Source organism: Scyliorhinus canicula, chromosome 5, assembly GCF_902713615.1.
Source record: "Scyliorhinus canicula chromosome 5, sScyCan1.1, whole genome shotgun sequence".
Lineage (NCBI taxonomy): Eukaryota > Metazoa > Chordata > Chondrichthyes > Carcharhiniformes > Scyliorhinidae > Scyliorhinus > Scyliorhinus canicula.
Genome location: NC_052150.1, coordinates 156,094,689 through 156,122,134, shown reverse-complemented (window position 1 = coordinate 156,122,134; position 27,446 = coordinate 156,094,689). Strand labels below are relative to the sequence as shown.

General features: G+C 44.7%; 1 protein-coding gene across 2 annotated transcripts in view; it reads right to left on the bottom strand.

Moving 5' to 3' along the window:
- The window catches only part of dnah5l (dynein, axonemal, heavy chain 5 like), a 493,661-nt gene extending 466,252 nt beyond the window's left edge, over positions 1–27,409 (bottom strand). The window contains exons 1-2 of one of the 2 annotated variants that reach the window (XM_038797876.1): positions 27,072–27,409; positions 20,476–20,782 (exon numbers count right to left, since the gene is read on the bottom strand). In XM_038797876.1, coding sequence (XP_038653804.1) covers positions 20,476–20,626 — 151 coding nt within the window. In that variant the 5' untranslated portion in view covers positions 20,627–20,782; positions 27,072–27,409. The remainder of the gene's footprint in view (positions 1–20,475; positions 20,783–27,071) is intronic. The other variant, XM_038797875.1, reaches the window with a different exon arrangement.
- Positions 27,410–27,446: the final 37 nt, after the last annotated feature.

The window sequence follows — 27,446 nt, the reverse complement described above, 5'->3', positions numbered from 1 at the left end:
TCTGCATGTTTGCATATCATGACAATGTGTTCAAACACCCAGCACCTGTTTTCTTTAATAATGCAATTTACATTGAAAAACCATAACAATGTTATTGATAAGACAATGACACCTGGCAGCAGTCATAATGCCTTCATTCTGCTGCAATATGCTGTATCAACTGTGTTTGAGCCACAGTGACAAATCAAAGGAAGGTTGCAGAGAGATAAGGGCTATCCTTTGTCAACATGGCTCACGACTCCATTGTAAACCACCCCGACCCACACCCAAAACACTAAGACAGCATGGATACAACAAAAACTACCATAATTACTCTGGAAGAATCTTGTAGCACCTTGCAGAGCATATGCTTAGTTTCATGCTGATCTATATTGTTTGCAACATGGAATCATGAGGGAAAAGCCCCTGTAATCAGCTATAGGGCGATCAGCTGGGTAAAAGAAGGAAAAAAGGAAGCGAAAGTGGTCGAAAGAAGGAAGGGGAGAAGGAGAAGGCAGAAGAAGAGAAAGATGAAGAGGAAACAAAGGAAGAGGAGGAGAAAAAGAAAGAAGGGAGGAAGTAAATAGCAGAGCCCCTTTCCATCCAAACAGCTCATCCGACTGCAATATCAAACGCAGCCAGAGAACTGGTTACATTACTCATGCTCGTTTGCATTTTAAAACTTTAACCAGGCTGCCTTTTAATTTTACTTATCCAATAAAGTTCAACATAATTACAACAATAAGGTTCTAGATCATTCCAGCCAATGATTCCTTTTCAATGTCATAATCTTGTTTTGAGGATGGAGTGCCAAAGATTCCACGTAGTGTTCCAAAATAGTTCTAACAAAGTTAGGAGAACCTATTTGAACACAATGAGCTGAATTTTCCTGAGAGAGTGCAGCGAAGGTTTACCAGACTGATTCCAGGGATGGCGGGACTGTCATATGAGGAGAGATTGACTAGGTTGGGATTGTTCTCACTGGAGTTCAGAATAATGAGGCGGGGGGGGGGAGGGTCATAGAGACTTATAAAATTCTAATGGGACTAGACAGGGTAGATGCAGGGAAGATGTTACCAATGATGGGTGTGTCCAGAACCAGGAGTCACAGCCTGAGGATTCAGGGTAAACCATTTCGGACAGAAATTAGGAGACATTCTTCACACAAAGAGTGGTGAGCATTACGACAGGAAGCAGTTAATGCTAAAACTTTGAATATATTCAAGAGACGGCTAGATATAGTACTTGGGGCAAATGGTATCAAAGGCTATGGGAAGAAAGCAGGATTAGGCTACTGAGTTGGATGATCAGCCATGATCGTGATGAATGGCAGAGCAGGCTCGAACGGCCAAACGGCCTCTTTCTGCTCCTACCTTCTATATATCTATATGTATCTATGACTAGGGATACAGCCATACTTTAGCCAGAAAAGAGGGTCACCAGCATGACATGGCTGCTGGTGGAACTTCCCCCCTCAGTTTTACAGGCAGCAGACATGGGGTTGACATCCTGTTCAGGATGGCCTCCCACCCACTGCACCGACCACCCCCCACCCCCCTTCACTCTGTTGAGGGCAGCGGCTCAGGGACCAGAGCAGCGTCACCAGGAATGGTGGCCATTACTGAGGTAGAATCGGGACCAGAATCGGGACCATTCTGTGGATAAATTGCACTAGTATGGAGGGGAAACCCCTCCAAGGAACCACCTGGGGTCAAAAGAACTGGCTTCCCTGCCCATTTTCCCCATTCCACTGAAAGTGCCACTACCCCTTCCCCTGCCTCTTTTCGGGTCACTGGGACACCAACTTCATTTGGCTGGCAGGCTCCCCACACAGCAGGAGTCAATCTGTCCTTGGTAAAATAGCATGTTAACATTGCCTGACCGTCAGCTTGGAGTAGGCAACCTATCTGGTCTCATTCCCGCTGTTGGTAAAATTCCCTGACAGCGGCATATAACCAAAGAGGCAATTCGACCTGGCATCGCACAGTCTTCCTTCCCCCTCCTCCCCTCCCTTCCGCTCAACTACGGACTGGTAAAATTCTGCACAGTCTTTGCCCTTGTACCGAGTCTGCATGTTCTCCCCTTGTCTGCGTGCATTTCCTCCGGGTGCGCTGGTTTCCTCCCACAAGTCCCGAAAGACGTGCTGTCAGATGAATTGGACATTCTAAATTCTCTCTGTGTACCCGAACAGGCACTGGAATGTGGCGACTAAGGGCTTTTCACAGTAACATCATTACAGTGTTAATGTAAGCCTACTTGTGACAATAAAAATTATTATTATATTGACAACAGATTCACAACGACTGCAAACATTTCCAGTCACGTCCAAATGCTGTATCCTTTTGATTTCATAGATTTCATAAAATCCCGACAGTGCAGAGGAGCCCATTCGGCCCATTGAGTCTGCATTGACCCTCCAAAGACCACCCTACCTAGGCTCACTCCCCCACCCTATCCCCGCAACCCCACGTAACCTACATGTCTTTGGACACTGAGGGGAAATTTAGCATGGCCAATCCACTTAACCTGGACATCTTTGACTGTGGGCGGAGAACCCGGAGGAAACTCATGCAAACACAGGGAGAACGTGCAAGCTCCCACAATCACCCAAGGCAAGAATGGAACCCGGGTCCCTGGTGCTGTGAGGCAGTGGTGCTAACCACTGTGCCTCCATGCCACCCCATTACTTTAAATAGGACCCTTTACTTTAAATGTGCATACATTTCATACTTCATAATCCACTTGCCATTCTTTAACCCTTTATATTCCTGTAAATACATTTTAATGATATGAAACTGCATATAAAAATTAAAGTCATCAGCGGTTTGGTTACATTTTTGGAAATACTCCTCCATATGGATGATCAGCCATGATCAGAATGGATGGCGAAGCAGGCTCAAAGGGCCTGCTCCGACTTTCTGTGTTTTATGTTTCTATGGCATTATGATTAACATGACCAACAAATCATCAGCTTTTGCTTTCTATTACCAAACCAGTTTCCATTCCGCAAGCCGTAATTTTGAATAAGGGTCTGTTCTGGAAAATACAGAATGTGTCATTTGAAACATAGAAGTCTGCCAATATCTGGTCTGGGAGAGTGCAGGGAAAGATCTCACAAGAGGTTGGTGGCAGCTGAAAAGAGCAGAAACTGTGGCCAGCTCTTCTGTCAAAAATGCAGTCAATTTCAGTCTGTCAGAATTGTTATTACAACCTGCAGCAGGAGAAAGGGAAAAAGAAAAAGAGAGTTTGCATAGATTTCTTTGTGCTGTTGAAACATTGTAATGTACTGCCCCTTTAAGCCCCGTAGTCCATTCCCTATCGGAGGTCCCGATCTCTCCCGCCAAAAAGCACTAAGCGCGGGCTCCCCTCGCCCCTCCCCCCACGCGCGAGGCAGCAGCCATCAAGAGAGCAGCAGAACGCGAAGCAGCAACAGCTGGCGGCCGGGGCACGGCCCGGGGGAGCTCCGCTCCCCTCAAGGAGGTGGAAGGCTCGAAGATCAACGCCAGCAAGAATGAGGAGGAGAATTAAAAGAGAGAGAGAGAGAAACAGCAACAGGAAAGAAGGGGAGGAGAACTAAAAGAGAGAGAGAGAGAAACAGCAACAGGAGAGAAGGGGAGGAGAACTAAAAGAGAGAGAGAGAGAGTGTGTCTGAAGGTCCCTACAACAAACCAGCAGCAATGGGGAGGACAGAACACAGAGAACAGAGAAAACAGAGAAACAGCAACAGGAGAGAAGGGGAGGAGAACTACAAGAGAGAGAGAGAGAGTCTGAAGGTCCCTACAACAAACCAGCAGCATCCAGAATCACTAATCGTTTTTCCTTTCTGTAAAGAAAGTGTTTGCAACTTAAAGGAAAAAAAGTATAATAATAAAATAAAATAACTTAACCTGAAAAAGTGGTTATTAGCTTACTTCACTTCCTTAATAACGCAGGACCCAGGACATCGATGCTATTAAGGGGTAAGTAGGTAAAATTCTTCGGTGAAGGTATGGGTTATACGGGGAATAACTTGGAAATATAGTTTGACCTGAATAGCACCCACCGAAGGCTGCATCGGAGTCAGGGAGTGAGAATCCCTGTTCACCATTTGGAATATCGGCCCTTTTTGGTATAGGGGGAATTCTAAGACAGAGTGGTGAATTTACAAAAACAGGTCTTTCCAATTCTTACTAAAAAAATCGAAGTAATTCTTTGTCTCCTAATACATTTATGTCCTCAAAGATTTGTGAGGCCTGTTCCAAAGCTATTGAAACCAAATTGCCTATGGCTAAGGGGGAAATCAAGTATGTTTTCTTAATAAAAATACAAAGATCACTGTAGATATAACATTGTTATACCGTGCCACTTGAGCTATGCATTTAGAGTTACATCCTGCTTTTATTTTCAATGTACAAATGTACAAGCCGTGCTTGTAGTAAGCATTTTTATACAAAAGCAGGTCGATCTTTCTTTTTTGTGCACTGCCGACAATTTGCTTAGAAAACTGCAAAGAATTAGGTTTTAGCCGTTGTTCAGAGTGTTGCTCGGGGAGACTAAGGCAAAATATAATTGGTGTATAAAGTGTCAGCAAAAACAAGTTAGATCTGAGCTTTGATGACCATGATATATTTCTGACCCCACTGTAAAGTGTAACGTTAGATAACTGACTGAGCAAGAGGCAGGTAGGCTGTGTAGATACAAATCAAAAAGCTCCAATTATACTGGTGAATGGTACTGGATACCCTATAATTTCTGGCTTAAAGAATCATATTACCACAAACACCATGAACCCTTATCTTGCATAATAATTTTTGTGTGGCACCTGATCGAACGCCTTTTGGAAATCTAGGTCATGGACTTTTCACAACACGGAAAGAGCCCATTCACCCATCATGTCTGTGCCAGCCACCAAGCATCTATCTACTCTAATTGTATTTTCCTGCATTTGACTATTAGATGTGTATGCTATGTCTTTTCAAGAAATGCTTCTTAAATGTGAGGTTTCCCTCCTCTATAACCCCTTTAGGCAGTGACTTCCAGATTCCAACCACCCTCTGGGTGTAAATATTGATGTGGGCGTAGGTGTGGTGCTTCTACAAGACTATGATAAAGGACTAGAGCAGCCTATTGGTTATTTTTCGAAGAAATTAAATAAGCACCGGAAGAAGTATTCAATGATTGAGAAGGAGACTTTGAGCTTGGTGCTGGTTTTGCAACATTTTCACATTTATGTGACCAGCAATCTGTCTGACACAACTATATATATTGGTCATGGACGTTTTTGCAGCGATTCCGGAATAAAATGCAAGACTGTTTCGATGGAGTTTATTGTTACAGCCATTTAATTTAAAAATAATACATGTGGCAGGACGAGAAAACGTGATAGCCGATGCTTTGTCACGAATGTGAGGAAAAGAAGCAGGTTCGGTGGATGAAGAAGAACTAAAATGGACTATGTTATTATAAATGTTTGCGCGTTTTGTTTTGTTAAAAAAAATGTATATTCACTATCAATATTTCTTATGGGAAAGTGAAAAGATGAACAGGTGAAAAATGAAACCATCTTGAAGTTGATGGTTTATTTTTTTTCTTGGGGGAGGTGTCATGTGAGAGTACCTTTACGGAATGCGTGTTTATCAAATAACTGTAGGTGGATGTACCTTTAAGAAATGAGTGTTTATCAAATATCTGCAGGGTGGAGGTGGAGCTGGGCTATCTGTCTGCTTTTACTTTAGTTTCATTTTCAGAGTTGAGTGACATCCAGCCAAAGAATGCCTTCAGATCACTTGCTAATTTAAAAGTAATAACTGCTCTCAGTGGAGAATTTAAACCTGCTGTCTTTGTTAATGAGGGTATTTGTAAGTTAACTTATGTTAACACTGCAATTAAGTTACTGTGAAAATCCCCTAGTTGTCACACTCTGGCACCTGTTCGGGTACACTGAGGAAGAATTCGGAATGTCCAATTCACCTAACAAGCACGTCTTTCGGGATTTGTGAGAGGAAACTGGAGCACTCATGGCTCAAGGATGACCAACTTTTTAACACAGAGAACCTACAATTACTTCATCATTATAATGGCAAAGCGGCTCAGAAATCACTTCACGAATAAAGTCAAAGATGTAAAATACTATTCTACATTAGTTGATTCAATACCAGATATGAGTTATGTGAACCAATGAACATTAATTTTAAATTATGCGACCAATCAGTGATGGTGAAGTTGCAGTGATTTATCTGCTTTGTCCAGCTGCAATCCCACACTTCTGAGTGCCTGGAGACAACTGTTTTGTAAATCATTGCAATTTTAGGTTTGGACATCAACAATTGTCATGGCAGAGCTTCGATAATGCCTCAAATATGGCAGGAAAACATTCAAGTCTACAAGCAAGACTGAACAGTGTACGTCCCTATGCATTATTCATCCCATGTTCCAGTCACTCGTTGAATTTAATGTGCAATGCAAAACTGAATTGTGTGAAGCAGCCATAAATTCTTTGACTTTGTTCAAAACCTGTATGCCTTTTTTTCTCTGTTTTCATGCATCGGTGGAATATGCTGCAATCACACTTAGTGCAGGCACATGGAAAACATTTGATGGTCAAAAGAGTTTGTGAAATCAGGTGGCCCGCTGCTGCACATGCTGTTTTGGCTTTGAGACTGAACTTTGTTGATATAAAGGAATGCTTATCAAACATAGCCACATCAAAATCAAAGAAACCATATGTGAAAGCTGAAGCAAAATCCTGAACAGAGACGTTTGGAAAGTACAATATTGCAGTTTTTACTGTTTAGTGGAACCGTTTACTTCAAATAATTAATGCCAACAGCAAATCACTGCAAAATGTTAAAACAACTTTATTGAATGCTTCACAATTGTTAGCCTCAGTTAGCAGTTTTGTCACGGAAGTTCAAAATGACTATACCTCACTGGAAGCAGTGGCACTAACATTCACAGAAAATACAGGTCCCTCTAATGATAAGAAGTGTACAAGACGCAGGAAGTTATATTTTAATTAAACTAAGGATAATTAAATAATATTAAAAGGGAAAGAGAATATCATCGTTGAGGCTGTCAATGTTATTTGTGACATAATAATGGTGCAAATGCAGAGTAGAAATGAATCTCTGAAGAAAACTGTTGAAGTTTGGATGAGAATGCTAAGAGCCATTACAGTAAGAGATTAGATTAGTTGAATGCTATGAGGCGGACATAGACACAAAGCTTTTTGAAGATGAAGTGTAACAATTAATTAATTTAATCAATAATGATAAGCTCTGTGCATCGGGATCACAAGCTGATTTGTACAGAATTGCATGTCATGGTTTCAGGCTACCTTTCCAAATGTGTAAACCGTTCTGAAAATATTTTTAATAACACCTTTCACAAATGCTTCTGGTGAACGTTCTTTCTCATTGTTGAAAAGAGTGAAAAATCAACTGCGAAGTATGATGAGTCAGGAACATTTGACAAGTTCAGCAATACTGACGATTGAAAATGCATCCATACAGGATTATACCTACGATGATGTTATTGATGAATTTTGTGAAGAAAAGGTGCAGAGTAAAAGCTATCTAAATTGTCATGGATTACACAACTGAAGAAGCAAGAAAATCTAAAAATCTGTCCGTCGACCATGTTCTCCAGTCGAAATTTTGTTCTTCAAAAGAGAACACATGCTGGTCTGATATAATGGCTGGTCATCACATTCAGGCAGTTATAACCGGTGAGTAACACCATCCTCCATCGCTCTCAATACTGGCCTTCGGAAAGTCTCTTCTCTTCTTGACAAAGAATGGAATCCTGTCAGATTGTTGCCAGCAAAACTACTAATATTAAACTTGAACTGGACACTCCACTTCACTGGAATATTTACTCCTGCACCGGACTTTTTCTGGCTCACTCTGTCCTGCACTGGCCTGTGCTGTGCTTCAGTTATATCATTGGCTGATTTCTCTATCCCATTGTTCACCAGCTATTTCATGCTGACATCAGGTAGACTTGGATTTCCAATCATCAATTACAGGCTTGTTCTCATAAGCTAGAGAGCACTAAAGCAGTCAAGCGGTGATTTTGGGGTTTTGTGGCTTGCAATGTGGATTTCAATTAATCAATTACAGGCTTGTTCTTATACATTAAAGAGCATTAAAACAGGTAAACAGTGAATTTGGACGTTTGTGGCTTGCATTGTGGATTTCAATTTATCAATTACAGGCTTGCTCGGATAAGTTAAAGAGCACTAAAGCAGTTAAGCGATGAATTCTGTTTTTTGTGGCTTGCAATGTGGGTCTCAATTAACCAATTACAGGCTTGATCTCACAAATTAAAGAGCACTTAAGAGAAAGCGAGTAGAATGCTGGCGCACCAACTTCGTAGGAGAGAGGCGGCCAGGGAAATTGGGGGAGTTAAGGATAAGGAAGGTAACACGGTGTTGGACCCAGAGGAGTTGATTGAAGTCTTTAAAGAGTTTTATGTTAAACTGTACGAGTCAGAACCTCCGGCAGTAGGGGAAGGAAAGGATGAAGCAATTCATGGACCAATTGAGGTTTCCAAAGGTGGAAGAGAATCTGGTGGAGGGACTGGGGGCCCCGATAGAGTTGAAGGAGATTGTTAAGGACCTAGAGAGTATGCAGTCGGGCAAGGCCCCGGGGCCGGATGGCTATCCTGTAGAATTCTTCAAGAAATTTTCGGAACTGTTGAGTCCACTCCTGCTAAGGACCTTTAACGAGGCCTCGATCTCACTCATTCTCAAACGGGAGAAAGATCCGCTATAATATGGGTCCTACAGACCGATATCGCTCTTGAACATAGATGCCAAATTGCTGGCCAAGATTTTGGCCACTAGAATAGAGGACTGTGTCCCAGGGGTTATAGGGGCGATCAGGAAGGCTTTGTTAAGGGCAGGCAACTGAACTCCAATGTATGGAGGCTCCTAAACATTATTATGATGCCCTCGGAAGGAGGGGAGGCAGAAGTAGTGACTGCGATGGATGCAGGAGTAGTGGCTGCGATGGATGCAGAGAAAGCCTTTGACCAGGTGGAATGGGAGTACCAGTGAGAAACGCTAAGAAGGTTTGGATTCAGTGAGGGATTCATAGGGTGGGTCAAACACTTTATCAGGCCCCCGTAGCAAGTGTAAGCATGAACAGGGTGAGGTCGGAGTATTTTAGGCTTCACCGAGGAACAAGCCAGGGGTGCCCCCTCTCCCTGTTACTATTCGCCCTTGCAATAGAGCCGTTGGCCGTAGCACTGCGGGTTTCAAAGAACTGGCAGAGGTTGGTTCGGGGGAGGAGCGTCGGGTCTCGCTCTACGCGGATGATCTGCTCCTGTATATTTCGGACCCACTAGAGGGAATGGGGGAGGTCATGCAGATTCTGAGGGACTTTGGTAATTTTTTGGGGTACAAATTAAACGAGAACAAAAGCGAGATGTTCGTGATCCAAGCTAAAGGGCAGGGGAAGTGACTGGAGAGCTTCCACTTAAGATGGTAGAGAAGAGCTTTCGGTACCTAGGCATACAGGTGGCTCGAAATTGGGATGCCCTCCACAAGCTTAACTTATCCAGGCTGGTAGAGCAGATGGAGGGGGACTTTAAAAGATGGGACATGCTCCCGCTTACTCTAGCGGGGAGGGTGCAGAACATTAAGACGACGGTCCTCCCCAGATTTTTGTTGGTCTTCCAGTGCCTTACCATCTTCATCCCTAAGTCCTTCTTTAAGTGGGTGAACAAGATCATTTCGGGATTTGTATGGGCAAATAAGACCCCGCATGTAAAGAGACTGTATCTAGAGCGCAGTCTGGGGGGAGGGGTTGGGTGGGCTGACGCTGCCGAATTTTTGCAGCTACTACTGGGCGGCTAATATAGCCATGATTAGGAAATGGATATTGGGGGAGGGGTCGACGTGGGAGCGGTTAGAAGCGGCCTCATACAAAGGCACCATCTTAGGGGCACTCGTAACGGCCCTCTGCCGTTCTCGCCGGCGCGCTACTCCCGAAGTCCAGTGGTGGCGGCGGCACTAAGGATCTGGGGTCAGTGGAGAAGACACAGGGAGGTGGAAGGTGCCTCAGTTTGGACCCCAATACGCAACAATCACAGATTTGACCTGGGCAAGATAGACGGAGGTTTTCAAAGCTGGCATAGGGCAGGTATTAAACCCTGGGGGACCTGTTCATAGACGGGACTTTTCCCAGCTTGAAAGCGCTGGAGGAGAAATTGAATCTGCCCCCTGGAAATGCCTTCAGATACTTTCAGGTATGCGGCTTTCTAAAAAAACAGGTGGTGACATTTCCGTTGCTACCTCCACGTAGGATACAGGGTAGGGTGGTCTCTGGCACCTGCGTAGGGAAGGGGAAAGTGTTGCACGCCTACCAAGAACTACAGGAGGCGGAGGAAGCCCCAGTGGTGGAACTTAAGGGCAAGTGGGAGGAGCAGCTAGGTGGGGAGCTGGATGCGGGCCTGTGGGTGGATGCCCTACACAGGGTTAATTCCTCCTCATCATGTGCCAGGCTTAGCTTAATCCAGTTTAAGGTGGTCCATCGGGTACACATGACGGCAGCGAGAATGAGCAAGCTATTTGGGGTTGAGGATAGATGTGTAAGATGTGTGGAAAGCCCAGCGAACCATGTCGATATGTTCTGGATATGTCCGGCTCTCAAAGGGTTCTGGCAGGGATTCGCTATGGCAATGTCCAAGATCTTAAACATGCAGGTGGTGCCGAGTCCAGAGATAGCGATCTTTGGTGTGTCAGATGATCCGGGAGTTCAGGAAGCGAAAGAGGCCGACATTCTGGCCTTTGCCTCCCTGGTAGCCCAGAGACAGATCCTTTTACTGTGGAGGGACTCGAAGCCCCCTGAGTGTAGAGACCTGGGTTGGTGACATTGCTGGGTTTCTCAGTCTCGAGAAAATAAAGTTTATCTTAAGAGGATCCATGATGGGGTTCTCACGGAGGTAGCAGCCGTTCCTCGACTTTCTAGGAGAGCAGTAAAGGTCAGCAGCAGCAGCATCCTGGGGCGGGGGGGAAGGTGGTGGAGGGGAAATGTTCATTCATTGCATATTCTTGTTTTTCTCTTTATATAATGTTAACGTTCACCTTGTTTTGATAAATGTTGTTAATGGTTATGTTAAAAATTTTGTTTTGATAAAAGTCTGAATAAAAATAATTTTTTTAAAAGAGCACTTAAGCAGGTAAGCAGTGATTTTGGCTGTTTGTGGCTTGCAATATGGATTTCAATCACTCAATTACAAGCTTGTTCTCATAAGTTTAAAAAAGCACTAAAGCAATTAAGGAGTGATGTTGGGTTTTTGTGGCTTGCATTATGTGAGCGATCAGGAGGACATTGACTTTGTGGAGGCCTTGACATCATTGGTGGTGGGGCTTTATGTGATTTCAGATGGGGCCTGATGTCAATTGGTGAGGGCTGCCACATCACAGGAGGGCGGGGTGTGATGTGGGGGGCCTCGCAAAGAGGGAGAGCGTGGGCCCCCAAAAGTGTAACTGTGCCTCTGGTGATGCCCTACATAGTCGAAGAGCAACAGGGGTGTATAGCAGGATCTGAAGATCCACCTGAGGGCAGTAGTGGCCCACAAGACATGGGGCAGTTTAGAGGAAAACCCATTCCCAAGACAAAGGGAAAAGGAAAGATGACCTACACCAAAGCACTGTAAGAAGTAAATACATGTGGACTGGGAAAGGTATCTACGAGGAAAATAATTTTTATAAAACCTTTGCTATAACCAACCGAGTGGGCTGAATAAAAGGGGAACCAGCTCGCTCCTCACCTGGTTGCAACACTACCCACATTGCTGCTTTCTGTATATTGCATAAACAGATTGTGGTATTATTATAAATGTAAGAACTGCAAGGGTTAATGAAATATCTAGAGTAGCCACTAGAGGGAGCTACAGTTACAAGTATATAAGGCATTGCTGCTAAGCCTTGTGGGAGAGTGTGTGCAGGAGTTAGCTAGAGAGAGTCAGAAGTACAGATAGTGTGAGTAAGAGCAGATCATAATTTATATCAGTATAAAGATCAGTTGTAGATGAGTGTAGTTTAAATGTTAATAAACAACTGTGTATTCTTTAGGAGTACGTGTCAAATCCAAATTAGAAGTATTAATACATTTATAGTTTTGTTCAAGTTCAAGCTATTTTGTGGTCTTTGTGAACACTACGCAAACCATCCTGAATTTAGCAACACAAAGAACACCACACAGATGAATGGCCGAAAGATCCCCACTTTTGGTTCTGAAAAATGCCCAGTCTATCTCAAATTACCCAAGAAGGGTAAGGTGCCTCAAGGTGGTGTTCTCCACAAACAGGATGCTGACATTCAACCAAGAAGACATCCTGCATACCACACAAATGAGTAATGTGAGAAATATGAATTTCACCAGATATATAGGCCGTACATCCCAACATGGAACACATTAAACATCATAACCCTTCAACTGAGCTTAGTTGGGGGGGGGGGGGGGGGGGTTGGTTGGTGGGGGGATTAATTGGGGGGGGTGGGGGGGGGACCTGTGGGAGTTTGGAGGGCTCAGTACTATAGTTAGCCAGGAGTTAGAAGTGGTGATAGTCCTTCTAACTATTCCTGGGTTACTATTCTAGTAAGACAGTTGAAACAGCCCAAAACCTTCAATTTAACTCAGAGTATCACATGGATTCTAGTGCAGGGTAATTGCCCATTGGAAGTTTCAATTTTCTGGGCAGTTCCTGCGCAATCCGTGGATGGGAAGATGTGGGGGATCCTGCAGTGCATCCCTCTGGAGTACCTCCCAAATACAGCCCCCCAAAGGTTGGACGTTGCAGAAGGGACTTTAGTGTGCAAATTAATTGTCCACTTAAGGGTATTCATTTTATTTAGCTGCGCGACTATATTTTATAAGAAAGGGACTTGCTAAAGAATGCTGGGAATGTATGACTATAGTTTAACTCTGCTTTTGAACAAAAATAAGTAGGTCAGGCAACGTAGGTCAGGATTCGGCCTTATTATGTTAATAAGTTGTTCTTCCGAAGGACAACAAAATGTGTACTCAAATTGTTTTTAAACCAAAATATTCATATTTCCTCTTGCGTATGTTCCCAAAGTTTATCTCTTCAAAGTTGCTTATTTCACACGATAAATATAATGGTTTTCAAGTGTATAACTCAGAGTGCTGTGGAATGGCTATGCAGCCAGACCACTCCCCTCTCTGCAAATATTTGTGTCAAATAAATTTCCTTAATTGAACCTCAAAGAATTTGTCTTTATTATAATTTCCACGATAGACATTATGGGCTATATTCAAGTTCTGGACTACCAAGCAACTTTTGATCTACACGATACAGCTCAAAAATAGGGAATCAAATCACTATATTTGTACTATTTATCAACAATTTACATCAGCAGTTGTCCCAGAAACTCACTGCTAAATGCTTGTGAATCACTGAAACTTGCTTGTTGTTTGTGATCTCATTTAACTTCTCTTCACTCACACCACCCACTCCCTCCATGTTATTTAACTGGGAACTTCCTGCTGTTAGCTTCTTCCAGACCATACCAGACCATAAGGAAATATGAAGTTGTGGCATTTGATTAAGCCTAGAATTGGATACAGAGATCAAGATGGATGATTAACCTTTGTCCGTTGCTTCAAATGCAACTCAAAAACTGCTGCTCCTACTGTCAGCATGCAGCATGCAGTCAACAGAAAGCATAGTGTTGAAAGACTGCATGTCTGGGCAGGGGGCGAAAAATTGTGAGAGGCCAGAAAGAGGTCAAGCTAACCTGCATCTCCTAAAGGAAAAGTGCATTTTGATGAGAGCCAGTGCTGAGATTTCTGGGACAGTGTACATAACCTACAACTAGAGTGACTGTGGTAATAAGAGGGGAGAGGGTGGGCTGCAAGGTTCTCCAAAGCAACATTGGAGGCCTTAATGTAGGAGGTAAACAGGAGAGAAGTTCTCTATCCATAAAGGTCTAGCAGGCCCGCCAGAGAGGTACTGTGAAGGGAGTGGGAACAAGTAACAATCATGGTCAATGCCAGCAATGCAGCTATGAAGACCTGAATGCAGTTCAATCAAGTTTAATCAATCTCACATAAGTGATCAAGGGCAGTGATTATATCTTCAACTTCCATAATCCCACCAATGTAACACTGAAATTACACAACTGCTCAATTCACAGCCCCCACTTCACCCACCAACCAACAATCTCCATTAATCATAACTCATACTTCACATGCATAGCTTCACTTCAGCCCCTGACAACACTGCCATAAGTTTGAAGATTATGATATTCCTCCTTCCACTACTGCCTTTCTATCTGTGCCCGTGCTATTGCCTGAAACCCAGCCAGCCCAGACTGCTGCTGCCCATGCAGAGGTGCCGGAGTCCAAAGTCAAGCCTTTGAGGGAAGAGCTGCATGAGATAATCCCACAAGGCCATTTGCAATCTCTTCAACTCCAAACATCAGCAGCATTGATCGGACATGTGCGACCACTGGGTTGAATTGCACAGGAATATTAGGATCAGCAAAGAAATACAGGCGACAGTCTTCAAGAGAATGCCAAGGGTGAATAATTGACTTTTGAATAGAATATGGGACAGATTGATTGATAAAATTGGTTTGGAATGTTTGCATTTATAGTCATTTTATTTTTAAAATGTGGCCAGAGGATTGTAGTATCCTGTATCAAAGAGAAGGTGAGGTGTGAGTCAGTTACTGAATGGGGAATTGGAGTTGTATTCACTGCTATTGCAAACAGATGAGTTGATCACAGACAGCTCGGACAGAAAGGTGCTGCCTGGTTGTCTCCTCTCTTCTTCCAACTCCTACTATTTCTCCGCCCAAACTGCTCTTACACTTGGTGGTAAAGGAGGTGCCCTCATAATGACAAGGATTTGCAGGATACAGCAGAACATCTTGACACATGTTCTAAGAGTACTGCAGGACTCCTCCGGAGTAGTCCAAGCAGCTCAAGTGTTGTTTCAGCACCCCAATGGTCTGCTAAATTACATTTGTGTGGCGGCATGGCTCTTGTCATATGCATGTTGCCAAAGTGTATGTGAGGGTGGTGCACTGGAGACATGATTCAGATGGTCAATGCAGAGCCCTCGTGACTTGATGACCACCCATTTGTGGTAGTTCAAATGGTGATGGTACAGTGAACTGATGCAGTATCATGACTGCTATCAGGGTAGGTGGCAATGACCTCTACAATGTGTGTCGCACATCAGCTGAACATTGAGGGAGCGGAACCGATTTCCACTTGTGGTGCATCTCAGATTTTACATGCGGGCCCTTCAAAACAACGTGTTACCCTGCTCAAGCCTCACCAGGAAGGGTGGGGGAGTTCTACTTCCTTGACATTGAGTAACCTGTCCCCAAGGTCTTCCACCACAGGTGCTCCCTTCCAACCCCATCCCACCCCTCTCCTCACCTTCCCTCACCTGGTATTCCCCACATTTTCTTGGCCCTGACTTAAAACTATAGGGACTGCTTGCGGTGCCAGTCCTGGTTACTACTGCCACTGGTGTTGCTGGGCTTAAAGAGCTGTTAGCAAATAAGAGTTCCTGACAGCACTTTGAGACAGGGCTTCTGCCTGAGGAGCAGAATATCCATCGCCTTAGAATGTTAAATGGCTGTGCCTCTTCTACTTTAGTTGTGCCAACGGCACAGACTAATATCCATATTCCACCAACATTTATGTCGGTGGTACTAGCTAAACCAGCCATGACTTACTGAAATGGTAGTTCTGATAATGAAAATGTTTAAATGGAATGATTTAAAGATGGATCAATTTCAATTGTTGGGGCTATGACAATTTCCTTTGGTAGATTTCCAGACCCACAGCAATGAGGTTGACTCTTAAATGCCCTCTGAAATGGCCTAGCAAGCCGCTCAGTTGCATTCAACTGCTAGAAAACACAAAAAAGGAATGAAACCAGACAGGCTATCCAGCATCGAACCAGGCACCGCAAACCCAGCCCTGCCAACCCTGCAAAGTCCTCCTTCCTAACATCTGGGGGCGTGTGCCAAAGTTAGGAGAGCTGTCTCACAGACTAATTATGCAACAGCCTGACATAGTCATACTCACAGAATCATACCTTACAGTCAATATCCTAGACAGCACTATCACCACTCCTGGGTATGTCCTGTCTCACCGGCAGGACAGACCCAGCAGAGGTGGCGGGGCGTCACAGTGATCAAGGATGTAACACTGGTGTATTTCCCATACTGATTCATGCAGTATGGGAAATGGGAGAAAGTGTGAAAATGTGAACTTGACCACTTTGGCAGGAAGAATTGAAAAGCAGTATACCATTTAAATAAAGAGAGATCAGCGGTACAGAGGGATCTGGATGTCCTGGTATATCAAGTTAGCATGCAGGTACAGCAAGTGATTAGGAAAGCAATGGAATGTTAGCCAGGGGAATGGAATATAAATGTAGAAAAGTTTTACTGCAGCGGCATAGGGCCTTGGTGAGACCTATTTGAGATACTTTGTCCAGTTTTGGTCTCCTTATTTGAAAAATTGAGTTAGAAGAGGTCCAGAGAATATTTTACCAATATATTCCTGGGGTGAAGAGATTCCCTTGTGAGGAAAGGTTGAACAGGTTGGGCCTATACCGATTGGAGTATAGAAAAGTGAGAGGCGATCTTATTGAAACAGATAAGAACCTGAGGAGACTTGATAGGGTGGATATTGGGAGGATGTTCCCACTTGTTGGGAAGACTAGAACTAGGGGACACAGTTTAATGGTAAGACGGCGCCCTTTTAAAACGAATATGCGGAGAAATGTTTTCTCTCAGGTGGTCGTTAATCTGTGGGATTCTCTTCCCCAGAAAGTAATGGGGGCTGGATCAAGGCTAAGACAGATTTTTGACAGACAAGGGAGTCAAGGGTTATGGGGGCAGACAGTAAAGTGGAGTTAGACCACAACCAGATCCACTAGGATCAGCAGGCTGGAAGAGTCTGGTCTACTGCTCTGAACTGGAATGTTGCTTATGGTTCATGCAACATGTATTTTGTATGCCTCACCATTGAAGGATCCCACACACAACCTGTATACTCACGATCAATCAAACAAATGTTTGGGAAGCTATAACTCTGATACTTTTGTTGCAATATCAGAGATTCCTCCTCAGAAATTCTAGAACCGGTACGAGCCTGGGTGCCATGGTAACGGCGCCGTTGCCGCTCTCCCCTACGAGGTTTACCACGAGCCCGGTGGTGGCGGCGACCTTAAGAATCTGGGGACAGTGGAGACGGCATAGGGGGGAAACAGGGGGCTCGATGGAGGCTCCACTGGGTGGCAATCATCGGTTCATCCCGGGGAACAAGGATGGGGGATTTAGGGGGTGGCAAAGGGTGGGCATCAGTAAATTGAGGGACCTGTTTATTGGCGGGAGGTTTGAGGGCCTGGCGGAACTGGAAGATAAATTTGGGCTTCCCCAAGGGAACATGTTCAGATACTTGCAGGTAAAGGCGTTTGCTAGGCGACAGGTAGAGGGATTCCCTCTGCTGCCCTCGCGGGGGACGATGGACAGAGTGCTTTTGGGGGTGTGGGTCAGAGAGGGGAAGGTGTCTGACATCTATAAGGTAATGCAGGAGGTGGAGGAGTCGTCAGTGGAGGAGCTGAAGGCTAAATGGAAGGGGGAACTTGGGGAGCAGATAGAGGACGGGACTTGGGCGGATGCCTTGGAGAGAGTCAACTCTTCCTCTTCATGTGCGAGGCTTAGTCTCATCCAATTTAAGGTGCTGCACCGGGCCCACATGTCCGGGACTAGGATGAGTAGGTTCTTTGGGGGTGAGGACAGGTGCACCAGGTGTTCGGGGAGTCCTGCGAACCACGCCCATATGTTCTGGGCATGCCCAGCACTGGAAGAATTCTGGAAGGGGGTGGGGAGGACGGTGTCGAGGGTGGTTGGATCCAGGGTCAAACCAGGGTGGGGACTCACGATTTTCGGAGTTGTGGTGGAGCCAGGAGTGCAGGAGGCGAAAGAGGCCGGTGTCCCGGCCTTTGCGTCCCTAGTAGCCCGGCGGAGGATCTTGCTGCAGTGGAAGGATGCGAGGCCCCCAAGTGTGGAGACCTGGGTCAATGACATGGCGGGATTTATAAAGTTGGAAAGGGTCAAATTTGCCCTGAGAGGATCAGTACAAGGGTTCTATAAACGGTGGCAGCCTTTTCTGGACTTCCTGGCTCAAAGATAGGTATCTTGGTCAATAGCAGCAGCAACCCGGGGGGGGGGGGGGGGGGGGGGGGGGGTGTTCCTTACTATAGTTTCTATATTTTTTTCGCTACGGTTATGTAACTTAACACTGTGTTATGTAGCCACCTAAGATGGACACTGGGCTACAAAATGGAGAACTGCTAAGGCTGCAGGGAAAAACAGTCTTAGCAAGGACAAGCAGTTTGCAGAAGACTAATTAGCATTCTGCACGTACAGAAACCAGTTTGTGGCCAGGTGCAGAGTCTCAGCCAAAGGTGTAAATGGCAACAAGATCTACATAGTAATGAGGTGATCCAGATCCAGACCCCACACAATAGAAACATTTAAGTATGAACGGATACTTTTGAGTAGACGCCCAGACAGAACGGCACCACTGTATCCAACACAAAGAACCATAGGGACAGCCCACCCATCGAGAAACGACCCTCAGATTGGGGGGTTTGGAAGATATCGATTGGGAAAGGCCCAATCGATACATGGCAGGTAAAAGACCCGCCCCGAAGGGGCACGGACTTCTAGGGACTAAAAGAATAGACCCCGCACATGGTTCGGTCTGTTGCTTCCAGACTCCGGCCCAGACTTGTTACATCGCATCCTGACTCCAGTTTCAGCACCGGCCGTTGAGCATCAGCCATCGAACTGTAAGTGCCAATTCAACGATCGCTACGTGATCCAGACTTTGCTAGACCCTGACAACTTTAAGTACCTGAGAGTTGCAGACCAAGAACGGGACGAAGGCCTTGCTCCCTGACCTTGACTGTTCCTGTCTAGATAAGTATTTTAGTTGTTTAGTATTAGAAGTAAGTTAGTCTCTTTAGCGTATTCATGTGTATTTATTATATTTGTCATAATAAATATCAATCGTTTGGACTTACTAATCGGTGTACAGATTTATTACTTTGAACCTGACCTTGATATACTTGTGAGGTGTCTAAATACGGCACCTGGCGACTCCTGAGCATAATTACATACACAGAGCCATAGCAGTGTTAAGCACACGGCCTTTAAACGGAGGCGTGTTAATACACTCCAGTAAAACGAGCAACAGTTAACTTAAGTTGTTGTTAATTAGAATTAGAATTAGAACAGTACAGCACAGAACAGGCCCTTCGGCCCTCGATGTTGTGCCGAGCAATGATCACCCTACTCAAGCCCACGTATACCTATCCCAGTAACCCAACAACCCCATTAACCTTATTTTTTAGGACACTAAGGGCAATTTAGCCTGGCCAATCCACCTAACCTGCACATCTTTGGACTGTGGGAGGAAACCGGAGCACCTGGAGGAAACCCACGCACACACGGGGAGGATGTGCAGACTCCGCACAGACAGTGACCCAGCCGGGAATCGAACCTGGGACCCTGGAGCTGTGAAGCATTTATGCTAACCACCATGCTACCGTGCTGCCCTTGGGTTGGGTTGTTCATTGTTCATTGAGGAGGGGCGAAGGTTCATGATTGTTGTCATTACTGTTATCGTTTGTATTTTAGTATGGTTTGATGTTGTATAAATTCAAAATTTTTCAATAAATATTATTTTTAAAAAAAAGAAATTCTAGAACCCTGTTTGCTTTATCCGCTGAATGTGAAATCTCCACTGTAGATTGTTTTCAAGATGAACTCAAAGAACAAAAAAGTACAGCACAGGAACAGGCCCTTCGGCCCTCCAAGCCCGTGCCAACCATGCTGCCTGTCTAAACTAAAATCTTCTACACTTCCTGGGTCAGTATCCCTCTATTCCCATCCTATTCATGTATTTGTCAAGATGCCCCTTAAATGTCACTCTCGTTCCTGCTTCCACCACCTCCTCCAGCAGCGAGTTCCAGGCACCCACTACCCTCTGTGTAAAAAAAACTCCCAGGTATGGTTGTGAATCCACCTGTTGGAGAATTTGATAACAGAATTTTAAACTGTCCGTTATGGATCCTTTTTGTTGGCAGTGCTGCCGGGAATGCTGCGGACACTTTGGGTGGCTGTTTCTCAGCCTCTGAGATTCTGGTGGCCTGAACATTTTGTTACCCTATGCACATGGATCTTAAGAATATTTCACCACAAACAAACGATTTTGTTCTTTATTCCCAAACCCATAACTTAATACTTCAGTTAACTGATTCTTCTTGTAATAATAGTAATCTTTACTGGTGTTACAAGTAGGCTTACATTAACACTGCAATTAAGTTACTATGAAAATGTACCCCTAGTCATGTCTTGGGTAAGTTTTCTGCTTCAGTGACTGTGGAAGTTCGCTATCTTGTGAACGCTCTGGCTATGAACAATTGGTATGAGGAGCCTGGACTCACCTTTACCACCACTGCGGTTGATGGAGATGAGTGGAGGTGAAAGCTCGCTGTCAAGTTTAGCCGAATGCGGTTTATTTAACTCGTTGTCTCCTGGCGTGTCCTCTGGGGGACGAAGCTTGTCCCCAGCGAGACATTCCCCGTCCTCGGCCATTGCTCCACTGCGCTGGTTGGAAGTCAAAGATGAGCCTGAGGAGAAACTTGCAGAAAGACTGTAACCAACTGACTGTCTGCGTTCTTTAGGTCACACTTCCTTACTGGCTGGCCTTGGAAACCGTTGTAATGTAAACTTTGTATCTGGATAGCCTGCCTGGAGAAGAGCCAATTGAAACAAAAACAGAAGAAAGATTATTTTCCTTTATTGCGGGAATGAAAGGGGTTGTTCTCGGGTTTTGGACGGCAGAGTGAACCGGTGAAAGGAAAATCTGGAAAGAGCGCTTGTGGAATCCCAGTTGCTTAGGAACCGGCAAGTCTGGAACAGGCCGAGCCGCAGTGGGAAGGTTGGACTTTAGTATCACAGCAACAACCATTGTGCTGAATCCTCCCCACACAGTGAAGAGGTATAATTAAACCTGTTTGTATTTTACTCTCAAGAGTCCAAATCTGACAGTCATGCCAAGCTGTAATTATATTCACCTTTACTCAAGACCCAAGTATGACCTGAAACGTTAAGTGTGTAAATCAGTGTTACCCCCCTTTTGTCCCTTCACCCCAATCAACCCACCCAACCAAGTCTGGCAGGGTCAGAGAATCATAGAATTTACGATGTGGAGATGCCGGCGTTGGACTGGGGTGAGCACATTAATAAGTCTTACAACATCAGGTTAAAGTCCAACAGGTTTGTTTCAAACACCAGCTTTCGGAGCACTACTCCTTCCTCAGGTTCCTTCCTCCGTCACCTGTGGAAGGAGCAGTGCTCGGAAAGCTAGTGTTTGAAACAAACCTGTTGGACTTTAACCTTTAAGACTTCTTACATAGAATTTATAGAGCAGAAGGAGGCCATTCGGTCCATCGAGTCTGCACCGGCCCTTGGAAAGAGCACCCTACCTAAGCCCACATCTCCACCCTATCCCCATCACCCAGTAACCCCACCAACCTTTTTGGACACAGTGCAATTTAGCATGGCCAATCCACCTAACCTGCACATCTTTGAATTGTGGGAAGAAACCGAAGCACCCAGAAGAAACCCACGCAGACACGGGGAGAATGTGCAAACTCCGTACAGACAGTGACTCAAGCTGGGAATCGTACCTGGGACCCAGGAGCCGTGAAGCAACTGTGCTAACCACTATGTTACTGTGCGTGCCCCACCCCATCGTACCTCAAAGTGCACAAAGTACTGTTAGGATAAAAAAGTTTTGTTTGGTTTTATTTTGCTTGAAGCTGCAAATTTGAAAGTAGGTTCCAATTTGCAAAGTTCCCTCAGATAAACACAGTTAGACCGTGTGACCTCGAAGGGATGGGCCCACCTGAGAATTATGACAATGCTGTATCATGGCCTTATGGCATTCCAAGTTGGGATCCCAGAGAGTCCAGATTCAAGAATTATACAGACAGTTATACTTCAGATTCCGTTACAAGTAATTAACATATACCAATCACTTGTTTGTTAAGGTTACATCATGCATAGTATATGAGCATGACTAACTAATTATCACAGGTGTATGCCTATTTAATTACAACATCTAATCAGTCTAAAGGCATATATATGCTTTCTCCCAATATTTAGCACTGGAGTATAATGTCTATTCCCCAGATAACTTGACACCACTACAAAAATGGTGAAAAGATCATGCTTAATTCCTTTTTATTCTTGAGAAAGACCATTCTCCCTCGGCCCCATCACCAGTGAAATGTGTGCTTGGGCATGCTTCCTGCAGTTACACCTAAACAGCTTGCATGTGTAATACAGAATAATAAAGACGTGTTTTAACCCCTTCAGTACTTAGTGGAAAACAAAAGTTTTAAAAACTAAATTCAATATAAGGTCTAAAAACGACAACCTTTCACACATTATACTTCATTGCCAACTTTTTTCCCACTTAATAAACCTATCAATATCTTTTTGAAAACTTTATCCCTCTTGCAACTTGTCTTTCCCCTTATTTTTGTGTCATCTGTAAATTTGGTTACAGAATATTTACTTTGTTCCTCCAAGTCATTAATATATATTGTCAACAGTTGCAGTCCCAGCACTGATCCCTGTGGAACCCCACTGGTCACAGGTCGCAAACCTGAAAAGAACCCTTTTTATCCCCACTTGCTGTTTCCTGCCATTAGTCAATTCTCTATCCATGCCAATATACTACCTCCAACACCATAGGCTCTTATCTTTTGACTTAACCTTTTATGAGGTACCTTGGCGAACACCTTCTGGAAGTCTAAATACAACACATCGAATGGTTCCCCTCTATCCACCCTAGGTGAGACTTCATCAAAATCTCTAATGAATTAATCAGACATGATTTGCCTTTCATGAAGCCATGCTGATTCTGCCTGGTTAGATTATAATTTTCCAAATGTGCTGCTATTACTTCCTTAATACTTGATTCCAACATTTTTCCAACAATTGTTGTTAGGCAAATCAGCCTATAGATACCCGCTTTTTGCCTCCTCCCTTTTTGAAGAGGTGTCACATTGGCAGTTTTTCGATCCTCCAGTACTTCTCCAGAATCCAAGGATTTTAGGAAATTTACAACCAATGTATCCACTATCTCTGTAGCTACTTTTTTTCGGATCCTAGGATACAAGCCATTTGGTCCAGGGGATGTACCTGCCTTTAGCCCCATTAGTTTGTCTAATAATCGGTTTGTCTAATACTTAGGAGCAAGAGTAAGCCATTTGGCCGTTTGAGTGTGCTCTACCATTCAGTATGATCATGGTTTCTCTAGCCATGGGTTCAGTTCCACCTTCCTATCAGCCTGCCAATCCTTGACTTGTGTTGTCTATCAAAAAACTATCTACCCCGCCTACAATAAATTTAAGCACCTACTTTCTGGGAAAGAGAATTCCACAGACTAACGACCTTTGAGGAGAAAAAATTATCTTCATCTCTGTCTTAAATGGTAGCCTTTTTTCTTTTTTTCAAATAAGGAAACTAAAGGGGCTGGTTTAGCTCCCTAGGGGCTGGTTTAGCTCACTAGGGGCTGGTTTAGCTCACTGGGCTAAATCGCTGGCTTTTAAAGCAGACCAAGCAGGCCAGCAGCACGGTTCGATTCCCGTACCAGCCTCCCCGGAATGTGGCGACTAGGGGCTTTTCACAATAACTTCATTGAAGCCTACTCGTGACAATAAGCGATTTTCATTTTCATTTTCATTTCAAAACTGCACAAGAGTATTCTAGATGTGGTCTCACCAAGGTCTTGTGTAGCTGCAAAAACTTTCCCTACTTTTATATTCCATTCCTCTGGCAAACATTCTATTTACCTTCCTAATCACTTGTTGAACCTGCAAACTAACTTTATGTGATTCATGTACCAGGACACCCCGATGCATCTGTACCATTGAGTTCTAGAATCTTTCTCCAATTAACCAGCACACTGCTTTTCTATTCTTCCGGTTAACATGAAGAACTTCACATTTTCCTATAGTATACTCCATCTGTCAAATTTTTGCCCACTACATAACCTGTCTATATCCCTTTGCAGACTCTCCACCTCTTCTTGACAACTTAATTTCCTACGTTGATGTAATTGGCAGATTTAGCTACGACACAATTGGTCCCGTCATCCAAGTCTCTTCGTCCAAGCTCAACACTATCCAGAACAAAGCAGTCCACTTGATTAGCATCCAATCCGCCACCTTCCACATTCACTCCCACCACCATAGACGAACAGTGGCAGCAGTGTGTACCAGCAACAAGATGCACTGCAGCAACTCACCAAGGCTCCTTAGGCAATACCTTCCAAAACTGCGATTTCTACCATCTAGAATAAGGACCTGGACCATCGCCTGGAAGTTCCACTCCAATATAAGCACTGTCCTGACTTTGTGCTATATTGATGTTCCTTTCACTGTGGTTAGGTTGCATAATTGTATGAAGAGCATGGGAATTTTCCTGGTTTCCTTACCAACACTTGATCCGCTATTTTAAAAAGGATTATCTGGTCATTTATCTCAATATTAGTAAGAACTTACTGTGTGAAAATTACCTGCAATGTTTCCGCCTTTACAATAGAGACTGTGGAATGAATTTTATAGTACCCCACTGACAAATCTGAAGATGGGGTGGAGGAAGGCACGTAAAACAAAATGGGTAACATGCCTAGAACCTTCCCAACCGGTCTCGCATATTAAGGTGAGTGGGTAAGGCACAGAACCCACCCATCCTTTGTCCAATTAAGGACATTAAGTGGTCAATTAATGCTCACATAAGGACCCAATTCCACATCCGGCTTTATAATATATGCATCAGGGGAAGCAAGAAACATGGTGGGCAATCCAATAGATTTCACTGCATGGCGACTGTTGGGGAGTGAGGTGTAACTCCTTTGGGGGGGGTGTAAGTGTCCTCCCCATTGGTTTCCTTATTTCCCCTATCTTTATTTTTGCCATTATTTTTGTTCCATGGTTGCTTCGTGGGCATGTATCTTTAAGTCAAGCAGCAGAGAGAATGAGAAATTCAAGAAGTTGCAACATTGTATTTGGTGTTAGTATTCAAAGAGGAGAACTCAGACTTTGTGGCACTCGAGAGATGGGTGGGACTCGATTCGAGCGGTTGACTGGTGGCCAAGGAATCAGCCAAAAGGCCGAATTCTATTGTGCTTTGAGGGGAAGTAGCTGAAGAATTTATGGAATAGGGGAAGGGAAAGGGGGGGGGGGGGTTGGGTTGCTCATGGTGATCAAGGGTTTTTCTTTGCCTCATATTAAGGGTGGGGCTGGTGACCAAATTGGATGGGCCCTGGTATTAGGGATTTGGAAGATGGAGGGGATAATCCCTCGCAGTGGAAATGGCTGACCCGAGGGAGGCAGGGTGGTGAGACTGATCAGACTAGTCACATGGAACATTAGGGGTTTGGGGGGGCCCAGTGAATCGAGCAAGAGTTTTTTCTTCTCATTTGAAGAATCTAAGTGTCGATGTGATGCTTTTCCAGGAGACTCAATTGAGGGTGAACATCACACTAGGCTTTGGAAGGGCTGGGTATGCCGAGTGTTCCACTTGGACTTTGATAGTAGTTCCTGGGGTGATTTTAATTAATAAAAGAGTCCGGTTCCAGGCATGTAAGGTTGTGGCAGATCAGGTATGTTACAGTCACTGGGACACTAGAAGGAAAGCCGATGGTTTTAGTGAATGTGCACGCTCCAAATTGGGATGATTTAGTATTTATGGTTGGGCACTGCCTTTCATAATCCAAGCTGGCTTTGTCCAATCCCATTAATGTTTTCCAAACATTGTGTTATTGATGCACTATCGATTACGACGAGACGAGAGTAGAATGTAATCGAGGCTTTATTACAGAGATGTGTGGCCTCCTACAGCAGCTGACGAAATGGCTGTGTACGGAGAGCACACATATTTATACTCCGCCTACTGGACGGAGCCAGCAGGCAGGGATCTACCCCGTACCTGTAGTACAGGGGCCTTACCGTAAAACCATATATACACTAAAATACATCAGTGGTGACTACCACAGTTATCACAGTCTTTTATAGTAGACTCTAGCATTGTCCCCACTACTGATGCCAGGCTAACTTGTGTGTAATTCTCCATTTTTTCTCTCCCTCCCTTTTTAAATAGTGGGGTTACATATAAATGTTGGTAATACAGTAGGTTCTAACTGTTGGTAACAAGTGCTGAAGGGTGCTACAACTCTGAGATACTTATGCTCCTCTACTGTTCCTTTGAGCATCCCCAATTTTAATTGTTCCATTGTTGGTGCATGGCTATGCCTTCAGATGCCAAGGCCTAAGCTCAGGAATTCCCTCTCGAATCCACTCTCCATCTCCTTTTCCTCCTTTGAGACATTCCTTAAAAGTCACGGGCTGGATTCTCCAATCCCCGACAGCGAAATCACGTTCGGCGACGAGGCAGAGAATCCCCGTGACGCCAAAATCGGAGGCAGTGCTACGTTCATGATGCTCTGCCCCCGAAAAGTACACCCTACACTGTATCTACGGCGTCCGTACGTTGGCGGAGGCCTGCCCTGCGATGCTCCATCCCCGACCGGCCAAGTTCCTGACGGCGTGGGGCACGTGTGGTCTCACCCGTCGGATCCTCAGCATGGTGGATGCGGACTCAGTCCAGCGGTGCCACAGTCGGAGGATGGCCAATCTGTGGACAGGGGTGGACATATTCAAAGCTGGGGCGGTCCGGGGCACGCGAGCCAGCCGAAGGAGGGGCACTACTTTGTGGGCAGAGTCCGTGAGCAGCATCTGCCATGAATTACGGTGCGGCTGCTTAAGGCTGCCACCATCGCATGCGTGACCACGGACCCGGCAATTCTCCAGGCCATATTGGCAGCTAGAGCCTGGTGCTCTACGCTGCCTCCCTGCTAGCCCCCAGCAAAACATGGAATCGGTGGCCGTTCTGTGCCAGTTTTCCTCACCATCCCCTCGCCAGCGTAGGGACATAGTCTCCAGAACGGAAAATCCAGCCTCACCTTTTGACCGAGCTTTTGGTCATCTGATATAATATTTCCTTATGTGGCTGGGCATCATTTTATTTTAAGAGTTTCGAGTAAGAGTCAAATTGAACTGGAAACGTTAGCTCTCCACAGATGCTGCCAACTCCTGCTGAGTTTGCCCCCAGCATTTTCTGCTTTATTCCAGATCCCCAGCTTCAGCAGCATTTTGCTCCCATTTCGTTTTATATACTCGATATTATATTCATATTTAATTTCCTGTGAAGCACCTTGTGATGTTTTATTACATGAAAGTCTCCGTAGTTGTTGGGTTATGTTGTTGATCATTGCCAGCAGCTGACTATACACAGCATCCTCTCCCCTGCAAGGGCTCCTTGACAACCACACGCGCTG